General features: G+C 34.9%; 1 protein-coding gene across 15 annotated transcripts in view; it reads right to left on the reverse strand.

Moving 5' to 3' along the window:
* SLC8A1 (solute carrier family 8 member A1) overlaps positions 1 to 14099 on the reverse strand; it is a 202213-nt gene that overhangs the window by 29575 nt on the left and 158539 nt on the right. The window contains exons 2-6 of one of the 15 annotated variants that reach the window (XM_015817951.2): positions 12028 to 12134; positions 7741 to 7761; positions 5502 to 5519; positions 4026 to 4040; positions 1775 to 1843 (exon numbers count right to left, since the gene is read on the reverse strand). In XM_015817951.2, coding sequence (XP_015673437.2) covers positions 1775 to 1843; positions 4026 to 4040; positions 5502 to 5519; positions 7741 to 7761; positions 12028 to 12134 — 230 coding nt within the window. Of the gene's footprint in view, positions 1 to 1774; positions 1844 to 4025; positions 4041 to 4938; positions 4954 to 5221; positions 5251 to 5501; positions 5520 to 7740; positions 7762 to 8684; positions 8705 to 11070; positions 11175 to 12027; positions 12135 to 14099 lie in introns of all 15 variants that reach the window. The other 14 variants (XM_015817952.1, XM_015817947.1, XM_015817944.1 and 11 more) reach the window with 14 other exon arrangements.

The raw sequence follows: 14099 nt of genomic DNA on the forward strand, positions 1-14099 counted from the left end.
AATTTTATTCAGTGCTCCTCCCCTCCAAATCTCTATTCTATCTTATTGACAAGTTGAAAGCACACAATATCTAGCTTTCTCTTAAAAGGCTCATCTGAGGATTCCACAGTTTAACAGATCAAAGACAGCATATGGGGAGAATTGGGTTACATGAGACAGACTAGCCAATACAGATCATACAACCAGTCACGGACTGAGAGCAGAGCAGAGATGAGCAGGTATTAATAAGGATAGGAACCTGAAATTACCTTGGGCAGGTAAGCCATGTGGTCAAGATTATTTTGGGGAAATGGGAATCCATAGGGATGGAATAAATTAAAGAAGAATGAATACAGTACATTTGCTTTGTACTGCAATCTGTGGAATTTGGTTGCCTATAAGTTCTATATATTTGTCCAGCTGAACATCAGCATCTGATTGATATAATACAAAGTTAAATTGAAATTTGGGGTATTTTTAATCAGTAAAAGCTTGATAACTGGCAATCTGTTTTCACTATTCGGTTAATCGCCCTGTTAATCACCTATTTATTTATACAAAGTATTATAAAAACACATATTTGTGACTCCTGTATTTTAGGAAAGTCTCTTATTGCCTGATGTCTAAGTGTCAACAGAAGGAATTTTAATTACTTCTTTGGTTGGGTAATAATGCTACTTTAGGGCTCTAAGGACTTTTCTTATATTTTGTAGCTTTCGGATGATTTGACATAAAGAACTCTAATAAAGGAGCCCCTTCCTTTCAACTCTTAGAAAGGGACATCTGGCAACCCTATTCATATCTTTGAATGCACAGTTCCTCTTGCTAGGACGGAATTTAATTCTTTGCTTAAAACCAAACCCTTGAATTTTATTTTCCTCTCCCTCTCATTTTCTTTTTGTTTTGTGATAAAAGTGAATTTGAAAAGTGGCAATACTACTTGATTGGTGCTTAAAAACAATGAGAAGTAATTTGTTAATTTGAATGTATCCAAGACAATGTCAATGGAGGGGAGGGGAGGTGGGTGGAAGTAATCTGATTTTTGTTTTGTTGAAAGTGAGTGCACCAGATGTTCTAGTGAGAGACAATAAGGGAGAAGCTCCATGAGACTGAATGGTCAGAACTGATTTTTGCACAGGACAAAGCTTGGCAGAGGGATCCAGCATAGATGCAGCAAAAGGTTTTATCTCTATCATCAGCTACTGTATAATAAGTTACTGAATTACTGAGTTGCTGAAGCATTCCCCTCATCACAAAGTTTAATTTTAAATACAGATAAAGAATAATTTTTAAAATGGCAAGAAACTCTGGCACATGAGAAGGATGGTATAGAAGGAGAATCCCTGACTACTGTTCTCTTATTGTTATGGAAGATTTGAATGATGGACATCTGCTCACTTGGCTAGACAGCTTCAGAGTAACAACATCTATGGGTGAACAAAGGATCGGGCAGACTGACAAAGGCAGTAGAATCCTTTGGACAAGGCTGATCCAAGGCCTGATATTAACTACCATAAGAAAAAGGTATTTCATGTTTCACATCCTGGAAGATCACCTAAAATAGAACAATATGCAAAGGAAGTCTGAAAGAAAGAGGCTCTATTTTGTCCTCTGAAATGGGATAGAACTGATGGGGAATGATTGAGTAATTGTTTGTCAAAGATATATTAAAATAAGTTAAATCCTACCTTTCCTTTCCCACCTTAAATACACCTTCCCTGTATCCCACACCAATGCATGCAAATTATTGGTTTCACATTATCTACTGGAGTGGGAGACTAGCACAGTTGAATACCTTGAATGTTGATTACAGTAGAAGGAAGGGGATGGTCTCTAGCATGAACTTTCCTGAAGACAGGCTTGCCTGACAAAATGGCAAAAATAATTCATGTCAATTGGCTGAACTGGGTTTCAATAGTTTGTTAATGGAGTTAGACTCTGTTAGAGAAATCTACTAAGATAGTAAACTGTAATTTCTACTTCACTCAAGGTTATGGCAAGTATAAATGCTCACTACAGACCTTCTGGAAAATCTGTGAAATAGCTCATGCTATGGAACTCAAACTTCCATCTGAGACAACCAGCGTGGCCCCTCAGGGATAATGGGAACTGGAATCGTGTACCATACAGAAGACTGCAAGTCACACTTTTTTTTGCCTTCTTACATTTTCAGAAACAAAGAATGAGTTACTAGTCTTTGTCAATCCTTCAACGATCACCTTCTGATTAGTAATCTCCCAATGAATTCCCAAATATAATTCATGATTTGGTTATCAAATCTATGACACGTGAACATGGCATTCTGACATATTCTTTATATCTTAAGGAACCAGAAAACAAAGTCTCAATTTGATTTTACTTTATTAAATACTTTGTTCTTCAGATGGATAAAACCTGATTCCTGTTTTTACACAGAGCTTTTTCACTACACCCAATCATGGATGAATGCCTGTGTTGCTAAGCCAAAAACCTTTAGGGTTAGGTAAGACATGTCAAGTTTTGCTAATTGGCAAATGTTTCAGCAGTCCTTGTAAAAATGAAGAGGATGTAAAAAAGAGCCTTTACTGCCAAACAACAGATAGAAGTACAATGATGAGGAAGGAAGGCTCCTTCAATGATAAGGGTAAAGCTGTTTGTTGTTAAGTTTTGTTGATAAACTTAATCAATAGAAAAAAAATCCACTTTGCAATAGTGCAGAGAGTTAAATTCTGGAAAAGATGGTGACAGAAGCTCAAAAAGAAGTCAAACTCATTTAAAAGTTGCATCACAGTTTAAGAGAATATGTGTTCAACTTACATTAATTTGATATTTCCAAATCAACATATGTGTGCCTTAATATTTCTGACAGTCTTCTCTGTACATATAATTTGTTTTAAATTATTCGGTAAAAAGATTTTTCATAACAATATTTAATGTGTTTCATATCAATGATTGTACAAATGATATATTTAGGACAAATAACAACTGTTACTGGATATTGCAAACTTTTTCCCCTCTTGGTCCCAAGAGAAAGATTTTCAAAGACAAAGCAGATATTTGATATTTTTTCCTGCTACATTTGCATATTTTCTCTGCATCACAATTAGTTGCATCGGCAACATTTTTACAAAAAACTTATCATTAATTCAGAGCTCAGTCTAACTGACTATGGAGTTCCTGAGCATCCATGCAAATGATTCCTTATAGAACTCAACAGCAATTTATCATTTACCCCAATTAGAATTAAGTGCTTTGTCAATGGCATATAAGATATAAGATGAATGACAATTTATTCCAGGCACTAGCTGGGCAGCTGATATTGCTATTTAAGTATTTATTCATATTTTTATCCTGTCCTTTTAAAATATATATCCAGTTTTCTTTTCTCTGCTTCATCTGCACAACAACTTCTAGGAAAAGCAAGGGATTTATTTATTTATGCTTTTATTATTTTTATAAATGACTCAAGGTGGTGAACATGCCTAATATTCCTCCTTCCTCCTTTCCCCCACACAACAACCCTGTGAGGTGGGTTGAGCTGACAGAAAGTGATTAGCCCAAAGTCAGGCTAAGGGTCACTCACTGGTCTGACATAGGAAGTCTCAGATGGTTTATTTCTGTGTCTTGCATTTAAATTCTCTTACAGCTGTGGTGAGTACATATTGCAGCAGAATAGTGGGATTTTTATTTTATTTACTTAAAATAGTGGGGGGGAAATCTAGATGACTAAATGTAAACTTTCTAAAATATAAAATGTAATGAAAAATACAGCTGAAGATAATTTGGTACCAAGTACTTTGAAGATACCTTAGCAACTTCAGTCACCATATTTTGCTGGTTGTAATGTTTGGAGCCTTGTTGTTAGCAGACTGGAAGTATCTTAAAACACACCATCATCTAGTTTCTCACGTTAAGCCTTCAAGTAATTCTCAGAAAATAATTGTTTTTTTAAAAAGTATAAGCTTATTAGCATGAAACATGTGATGTTAGGTTTGTGAGAATGCACTCATAATCAAAAAGTGCTAGTTACTCAGAATGTGGATATGAAAGAAATCAAGATATCTTACCATTCAAACATTTCCCTTAATTATAAAAGCAATGACAAGAACAAGCCAAGATGTTAACAAACATAATATAGAATGACAACTTCCAATACATCTGTTAGCTGAATCTACATTCACTATAGCTTTAATATGATGGCTGTATAGTTCTGATTTATAAAAGCTCCTTGGCTTTTTCCCCAGGGTTGAGAAAGGACCTGTGATGCTTCTGAAGCCAGGTATTCAAGATCCACTCCAATCCTACAATAAGCTATATACAGCTCATAATATTTTAAATCTAAGTAGATTGAAATGCAGAATATTATAACATTTTTGTTCAAAACACAAAAGGTAATAAGGAGATTGTTTTATGCAACCTCCAAAGAAATGAACACGCCCTCATACATTTTAATAGGACTCTCGCAACAGAAGTCCTCGATGGGCTAGCTCAGCTTTCTTCCTGTGTTATAGATAGGTTTGTCTGATGTTACAAAATACATCTTTTGACTTTTCATGAAGGGTGATAGTAGAATAAATCTTTGATTAACTAGTCTGAAATTTTGCACTTGGTCCCCAAGGAGATGAACAGCAACACTTTTGGAAGTCTTGCTATATATTAATCTTTGAAAGGTCAGAGATTAAACTAGTTTTCTTAACACCAAAACAGAGTTCCAGTTGGATCAGGCAAAAAGGCCATCTTGTTCACTATCCTATGTTTTATAAACAGTGGCCAACCAGAAGCCCATTCAAAGCCTACAGATAAGATAATGGGGGCAACAGACTTCTCTCAGCTTTGATTGCTAGCCACTGATATTTTATTTTATATTTGTTTGATGTATATCTCATTATTCCACAAAGAGTGCAAAGTGAAATACAGGTAGCCTTTGCTTAGTGACCATAAGTGAGATCAGCAACTTGGATGCTAAACTGAAAAAATCACTTAACAACAATAGGGCTCACAACTTTACTTTCCCTTCAGTTGCTAAGTGAAGCAATGTGGTTGCTAAGTGAAAAATCATGTGATTGCAAATTATATTTTCTTCCATCTTCAATATTAACTCTGCTTGTTACAAGCGAAAGTGGACGCTAGTTGTGAAGCATGTGAATGATCACATGATGGTGGTATGCTGCAATGGTTATAAATATGAGAATTGGTCAGAACATTTTTTAAGCACTGTCATAACTTCAAATGGTTTCTGCATGAGATAGTCAATAACTGAGACCTGTTCATAGTATTCCCTCAATTCTTTTCCTCAACCCTCCAACAATATTGTGAGGTAGTTAGAGTGACTAGCTCAAAATCCCCCATTGAGCTTTGGTAGCTGAAAGTAGGCTTACGTTTAGGACTCTTTAGTTGACGCTCAACATTTTGACCATCATACAACACTAGTTTTTTGGGGCACTACGTATTGCTAGCAAATAATTGATAGCTAGATATAATAGTAAAAAAAGATCAGCTGTATAAAATTGAAATTGAGCAGAAAAATAATTGAAAATCCATACCTGTAATTGTGAAGCCACCTAAAGGAATGCCAAAACAGAGAGAAAAGAAAGGAAATTAATATATTGTTGCACTGTGCATTACTTACATCACTGAAGCTTTGCTCTAAATATTAATTACATATTTCCTAATAGGAATATGTTCAGAGTGTATTTATTTTTTATCTGTATGGCTTGTCAATTTCTCAAATATGAACATCAAATGAAATATAGAAAATCATACCCTTGTCAATCATAATTGGTTGAAACATATAGTTAAAGGCAAGATTAGAAATTAGAGAATAATCTTCTCTAACGTGTTTTTCTTCAAATGTGTTGAGGCTATAATAATCAAATTTGAAACAAAAATACATTGCCTTTGAAAAATGTTCCCTTGGTTGTTTTCAGAATTCACAGAGAAGCATTTTATTAGCAGGAAATACATATTTTTCATGCAAAAGATCAGTCTGGTACCTTCCACATGTGCTGGATATCAGTACACATCCCCTGCAGCCTGTGTCCTAGTTGGAGGTGATGCTATAATCGAGTACACCTAGAGGATGTTGGGTGCAGAAGCCTGTACTGAGATCTCAAAGTAAAAAGGATCTCAAACAATATGTCTAAAAGCCTCTATATGATCTGATGTTAACATTTAATATTCCATTACATATTCCATTTTCCCTACAGCATCATGCCAAACTTTCTTGATTCCTTCACATTCAGTTGTCATAATGTCTATTCAACTGTATGAAGCAGCTCCTTCTGGGATGGATATGCAAGTCTGAGGCCTACTTTTGTTATTCTCTCTCAAGAGAATGAATACGTGATCTCACTCCAATGCAGTAAAAAACAGGCCCGTGATATATACACTCAGGGAAATATCCTGACTGTGCTAAGGTTGCCTTTCCCAACTGTGCCTGTCCATTTGTGTTGGACTTAGCTCCTGTAAATGCCAGCCAAAATAGATTTATGGATATTGGTTTTATATCAAACTGAAGGCTGACAGCTTGGAGAAGACTGGTATAAGAAAGTTGTACATATTGAATGAGCTTAGATTTCTAAATAAAACTTGGTTTATCCTTTGTCTCAATGTGTTGAAAGTTTATTTGTAAAGAATGGTAGAATTGTGTGGAAACCTATCCTAGGTGAATGTCACAGGGATAGATGAGAACTGTTCTTGTCAAGTTTTATTTATTTTTACGACAAATGTGTATCCTTTATGGGGTTGTCTAAGAATGACCAAATTGTTTCTGAAAAGTGGAATTTAGCATGTGAAAATACTTCAGGTCCAATTGCAAATATTCTGAAGAGATCAGAATTTCTCATTTTCATTTACCAAAACAAATAACTGTATGATCATAAAAAGGTAATTTTCTTTTGAGCTATTTCTGTAGCAGGTCCCAAAGACATGCAGGAATGACTTTTCCTTGAAAAGACATATGGAAATAGATTGTTCCCTTACTGTTTAAAGTGGCCCTCTAGTGCCATCAAGGAATGCAACATAGCCATGGATAAACAAGGATAACTGGTTAAGTATCATGGAAGTTGTAGTCCAAAACATTTATTGACACTAAACTGGCGAAAGCCATTTTAAAGGGAATGCTTAAAAAGGAACCTATTATGTCATGCTGCAAACCATAAGACAATTAAAAAGAGACATTTGCTGTTCATTAATGTACCAAAAGAAAGACTGAATACAATGTGAATCTTTGGCCTGATTAACTTATGCTCTGGCAACAAGCTTTGGGGATAAGAACTTATAATCAAATATAATAATAATAGTAAGGTTGGAAGGGACCTTGGAGGTCATCCAGTCCAAGCCCCTGCTCAGGCAGGAAACCCTATACCATTTCGGACAAATGGCTGTCCAGTCTCTTCTTGAAAACTTCCAGTGTTGGCGCATTCGCCGCTTCTGGAGGCAGGTTGTTCCACTGGTTAATTGTTCTAACTGTCAGGAAGTTTCTCCTTAGTTCTAGGTTGTAGTATCTTCTATTTTTTTATAAGTTCTTTCCTACCTTGATTTAGGTCAAAGGCACACTGAATCTGAAGGATCATTTTCAAGCCAGTATATGCGGAGAATGAATTTAAGCAAAAACTGTCATTCAATAACTGACATAAATTGTTTTAATAATCTTTAAGGGGACGGCTTCCTTGAATCTTTTGAGAAAAATAAAGCATGAAATAAATTGAAAAAATAATGTACATAAAATACATTGATTGACCCTCCCATATGGAAAAGAAATGCAAGAAATGCAGTGCTTACCAAGCTCATTCAACAACAGGGCTGTGGAGAAGACACAGAAGGACAAATACAGAAGAAAAAAAAATGAGCAATGAAAGTAAAGAAGACATCCACAGAAAAGCCTCAGATCCACGAGGCCAGAAAGCGCAGAACTGCAAAGCTGCAGGATACCATTACTACAAAGAAAAATAGCATGAGAAATAATGGAAAAAACACGTTTCATGGGAATAAGCTGTGAAATTGTGGGAAAATATTAAATGCACTGTTACGTTTCATGTAACAGACAAATCTTTAATTCAATGTTCCCAACTTTTTGATCACATTCTTGATATATGCAAGGATCTTAATTCTGGTTCATTGACAGCTCTGCCAGAGATTGAGGAAATAATATGTCACAATGGATATGTGCGATCATTTGCCTTTTTTTTCCTTAAAATAAAAAAGGCCAACCAAATCATTCCTATGCCTGGAATTATAATGCCCTATATGTGCCTTTATCCTTTTTAGGGACTAAGGTGCATCTTGCGTTAACAAGGGGAAGGCTTTGGTTGTAATGAACAGGGCTGCTATATGTGCGTTGAAAAATCCAGATTAACTGGAAACAGAGAATTAGGCTTCTCTATAGTGATTTGCTGCCATTTCATGGTCTGGATATTTGAAGCCCAGATCTGGTAGCTTTAGTACAGAAGGTAGAGGCTTCTGCCTAAGGACACAGCCACAGTTGGAGCGATGCACTAGGAATGTAATAAAAATGTGAAATAACGTAAGTATTTTGATTGATAATGCTTGCTCTTGTCTTGTGCTTTGATTAGAGAAAAAGGTTGAAAATATATTCTCTAATATGCTTGAAAGCATCCCTGGATGACAAGCAAATATTTCAAACTAAACTGCACTATTGACTCTAAGCACTTATAATCATTCCAGTTTTTCAAATATACTCACTTGTGTATGAAAATGTGATGTACTTCTACAACTGAAGACAAGTCTTAGCTTTTAAGACAGCCAAAACTAAGTTAACAGAGGATTTCTTTTCAACAGTTACACTAGCTTCAGTGTACTACACTCCAGATATAATGTACAGCTATCATCTGCAACCAGCACCTGCAAGATTAGGTTTGGGAGTGTCACAGCCCAAAATATCTGGAGGCAAGCTGGGAAAAGTACCCATTTCTTTTATTTTAGTGTTGCCTCTGGTCAATAGATTTGGCAAAGATTTGAACTAATATGTAGAACCTATTTGAGCAGAGAGAAAAAGTTGTATGAATATATTTATTTCAAAGCATGGATTCCGCTCTCAAAATGGTTTCAATTATTTGAAAGAAAAATAATTATCCAACTGTGTTTGATATCAACGATTCTGTATTTGCAGTTGGAAGAAAAGAGTTACTAGGTGAAACATATTTTTGTGAACATCCTCACTGTATAAAACATAGCTATTTTCTTAATCAAGTGTGACTCTGTTTGGAATTGTAATGTGACAGGTAAAAAAGCTTTTCAAAAATAAGGCTAGATTAAGTCTTCTAGTCTTCAATTCTCCCAAATATCATGTTGCCTTGTGAATAAGACAGAGCTGATTCCTGCTCAAGAGAGCTTGCAGATCTCCTGGAAGCTTTTCAAACTATTCTAGGGAGATCCACTCCATAATTTAAGATGCATTTTGAACCGAGAGCCTATTGAATTTTCAGCATCAATGCTTCCTTTTAATCTGGAAACTGCAAGCCCAATTCTTTAGGATATATTATGAATATTACATATAGATAGCTATTTTCTTTAGCCAAAACAAGATAACTCTTGTTTTTTTTCATTTAAAATATGATATATTTTTTTAAAAAAAATAAGAAATTGATTTCTTGCAAAATATGCCTAAGGGATATTTTGGGAGCAGTTAGCACATTTTTTGTATTCTTAGCATTAAATGTTTGTTCAGGAATCAGTCTCAACATTTTTTAAATTGCTGCAGAATATTTTTATTCCAAAAAAACGTATGCAAAGTATGTCCACAGAGATCCAGTTACAGATGCATAGGTTTTTTTGAAGGAACTTTACTAGATGAGAAATCTACTGTATGTGGCACATCAATATATACACTGGGGTATACTTGTGGTATAGGCTTCCTTGTAATGTAATAGATAGAATGGACATATCTATTTTGCTATGTTTATCTATCCACAAGTTAAGGTAGCAGGCAACTCCGTGGGCTTCTGTCCTTAGCTAAGTGGGCAAAGAGTGAAAATAAATGTATACATGTGCCTTATATACTCACATTAAGTGTGAAGTGTTTACATGATATCTGCATCAAATGTATAGTTCTCAAGGAATAGACAATGGGGAAAGAAAATATTTAAAATACAATATCAACTGATATTATAAGTTAAAGATAATACATGTGTTGATACATCAATCATTATTCTCCTCTCCACCATGGCCTGTTCTGATAGGACCATAATGCAACTTCTTTTAAACCAAACAATGTATCTAGGCTCCATATAAAATTTTATTTTGAGCTGGCTTCTGTATTTCATCCTGGCAGGGCTTGTTAACACTGAGCTGCAACAAAAAATTCCTTGAGTAAGAATTGATTCACCTCAAGGACAAGGAGAAAATTTAGGGGGGAGGGGAGGGCTTTGGAATCAATCAAATATATTCAATATGAAGCCAGCTAGTTTAATTGATCTATAAAGTCCTCTGGGAGACTTTGTAATTGAAGTGTAGACTAGGAATGTTTCATATGAATAAATAAAATCATCATCTTAATAATATTAATTTGTTGTACAATTTATTTGATTGTTTTATTTTTAATTGAATTGAATTCTCTCTATTTCCAGAATATTGGCAGAGATTTACATTTTTAGAAAAAAACCCTAAATATTTAATGAAATATTAAAAATATCCTTGAGAGGGGATTGGAAAAGACTTATAGATGTATATATGTGCACAAACCTGAAATAAGGGTACAAGTCTATACTGAATATAGCATCCATTTCATTGTGGATATTTTAGTCTATTGTTTGCAAATGATTTATAATTTGGAGGAATAATTAAAAGGACACTAAAGAATCTGCCCTTTGAGAAACAAAACTGCAGTGGTCGTAATATTGGGATTTTATTGCATCCATATCACAAGATATATTATATAAATAATTTACATGGTATGTTTAAGTGGATCATAATAATCATCAAGAATTATTTTTTTAAAAAAGAGAAAGAGATAGATGCAAAATTAAAACTGCTAAGCTTGACAGAGGTCATGACACATTAAGTGGAAGTTGAGTAAGAAAGTTGTGAGAGGAGGGAGACACACATAGGGAATGGTCCCAGTTTCTTGTAAGGTGCCTGGGTTTACTCTCACACCTTTCATTCTTCTTCGTATCCATATTGGTTCCTCAAGCACAAGGTAGAAACTGCACTCTTTCTCATATTCCTCACGGTCAAGTATTCTAAGGGTAATGAATTTCCTGTGGGAACACAAGACAAAGGCAAAACAAATGGTTGGTGTTACACACACACACACATGCTTTAAGTTTGACCCAGCTGAGATGGTGGTTGATGGTGATGATAATGGGGGGAACTCTGACCCACACATCCCTAACTTTTATGTATGTAAGAGAGCAGAAAGCCTCTGTTCTGGAAATTTTCCTGGTGATCAATATAGTTAAGTACATCCTAAAGAATTTAATACTGGAACTATATTGCTATGGGCATGAAAAACAAGTGTAGTGTTGATCATTGTTTTGAAAGACAATGGATTTGCTTTTGACTATTCATTTGCTACAGTCCTATTCACTGTATCTCAATAGCTAATGAACATATTTTATTAGAATTATCTTATGAAGTAACTTCATATGAGACACACTCTTTTTCAGACATGCATTTTATGAAGAATGAATATATGTGGTCATTGTGTGCATCAAACCGAGAGGTAGACTTTGCCTGTGGTATATTTGAATGCATTACAGCACCTGAAGGCATAACTATCTAACCCATATCGAAGTATGTTTGGCCTCCTTTGAATGAATACAAAAAGATGGATCTAACGTTACTTGCCAGAGGTTACTCTGTAGAAGAACAATTTGAATCTTTCACATAGTATTCTTTTCACTATATGGCTAAAACTATGCCTAAATTTGACAGCTAATGGAATTTAGGATACCCTAGCAATGACACTTCTAGTCAGTGACTCAGCTCTCTGCCCTTTTACATAGATAATGGGAATGTGTGTTTTGACAATCTATGAGTTGGGATGTGCCAGGCATCCATCAAGACAAGTGCATATAGGTAGGGCTCAGCCCCATATAGCCGATCCCCCACCTTTCTTTTCACTCATCTCCACCAGACGGGGCTCCCCAATTTCAATGTAGAAGGTCTTGTTTTTCTCATACTCCTCATCATCAATTACTTTGATAGATATCGTTTTGCTGCAACAGAGAAGAATAGAGATTCGAGAATAAGGGAGGAAGAAGAAAATGGGAAGGCAACAAATGCAGAGAAAGGACAAAGCTGTAAGAGTGAAGGAAAAAAATTGAAGAAATTAAAGGATATTTTACCATGCTGTCAACCTAAGATAAGCTGTTTCTATGATAATGTATATAAAATTGTCTAAGATCACAACTGTCTTTGTGAAGGCCATATTTGCATGAAAAACATAATCAGGTCCAGCAAATATATTATTTGTTCTCTCAACCTATGACATGCTAACACAATAAGCTTATGTTGGTCAAAGGCCAATTTAACTGGTCTGGTTTGGGAACTGTACATTAATCAAAATCTTAGAACAGAGATTCTTAGTTGTTTCAAGAAGATAAAATGACTATTTAAAATAATCTAATCCTGTTCGCCAATGCTAACCTATATCTTCCTAGTGATGTTTAAACTGTGGGGGTAAGAACTGCTCTGTATTATCAATAAATAACATAAATCATCCTGTAATATCTTTATATCACAAAATATTAGCTTCTTCATTTTTTTTAGTTATGGAAATGTCCCATATTTTCTGATTAATTGTAGAATTATATCAAGTTGTATTTAAAAGGGAGAGCGACCAATATTCAAAATGCTGCTTTAAAAGCATTTTATGTAACATGAGTTCCTTGCTTCAGCCAAAGATGCTTCCAGGCAGACATTTACTGCACAAATGTCTCTTCTTACAGAGCATTTTAGTAAGAATACATTACTTCTATTATTTTCTTTTTAGATTAAAATGTGTTCTGTTGGAAATAATACTGAATAGCTGGGTTTTGACTGACAGCTCTATAGCCTATTTGCTGGAAGCAAACCAAGTGCCTGCATTCCTAAAGAAGTCCACTTAGAGGATGGATTTTGATTTCAATGAATCTCACAATCACCTAAGTGCTCATAAAAGTGTTCACCTGTCCTCAAATGCTATGTATCTTTTCTTAGAAGTAAATCCTGCAATTATGAATGGAATTACTCCCAGATAAATAGACACAAGATTCTAGTAAACACAGAAACACATGCAAACATACAGATAGCTGTGCCTATAGAGGAAAACCAGGAGAAACCCGGTGCTGAAAAGAGAGCTGGCAAACAGAGCTAAGGACCTTTAGTGTCTGGAACCATATAGAAGAATGACAGTCTTTCAAACATGATTTTTTTCTCAACAACACCAACAGAGCAGTAGAACAGCAGAGATCCAAAGCTGTCTTATAGGATACCAACCTTTACCAAAAACACCTATTTGTCCCCCTCCCTCAACACCCATTTGATCTTATTCTTTTTCCTACAGCTTTCCTGATTAGAATTAGCTTTTTGCAGTTATGAAATACCTTTTGCATTTATTTTCTCTGAGTTATATATTTATTTTTGTAGCCATATGAAATACTATATGAAATTTATTTGCATCTGCTTTTACTTACTGGTTGAAAAGCTATTAGCCTTGGATTCAACATGTGTAAATGTGATTCTTTTAGTCTAAACAAATCAGTTCTGACACTTCACACTCAAATATTGTACATGAGGCTGCAGAGGACACATGTTATTATATGCCCCATAACTAAGACTGCTATCACTTGCAGATTTAATATCTGTTGTTTATATTTAATATCCATTTGAAAAGTTTAGAGAAACAGGAAAAGTTTGCATATGGAGCTGCATGTTTTAGCCATTATTACCTTGGATTATAATGTATATTCCTAAGAAAATTAAAATATATGCGATGTGCAGTGCTGAATAGAAATGATAGTGAATGGCTCTTCAATTTTAATACATTTGTTAAGTAAGACCCGTAAATACACCACAGATGAAAAGTTATCTTACTTTTTTCCTTGAGAAAACTAGGCTTCTTCGCTAGATTTGTACATCATGTTGAAATTGCAAAGACTTAGCATGTTAAGTCATTAAATTTATTTTATGGGAAACCAAAA

The sequence above is a fragment of the Protobothrops mucrosquamatus genome, unplaced genomic scaffold (genome assembly GCF_001527695.2).
Source record: "Protobothrops mucrosquamatus isolate PMUCROS unplaced genomic scaffold, P.Mucros_1.0 scaffold658, whole genome shotgun sequence".
Lineage (NCBI taxonomy): Eukaryota > Metazoa > Chordata > Lepidosauria > Squamata > Viperidae > Protobothrops > Protobothrops mucrosquamatus.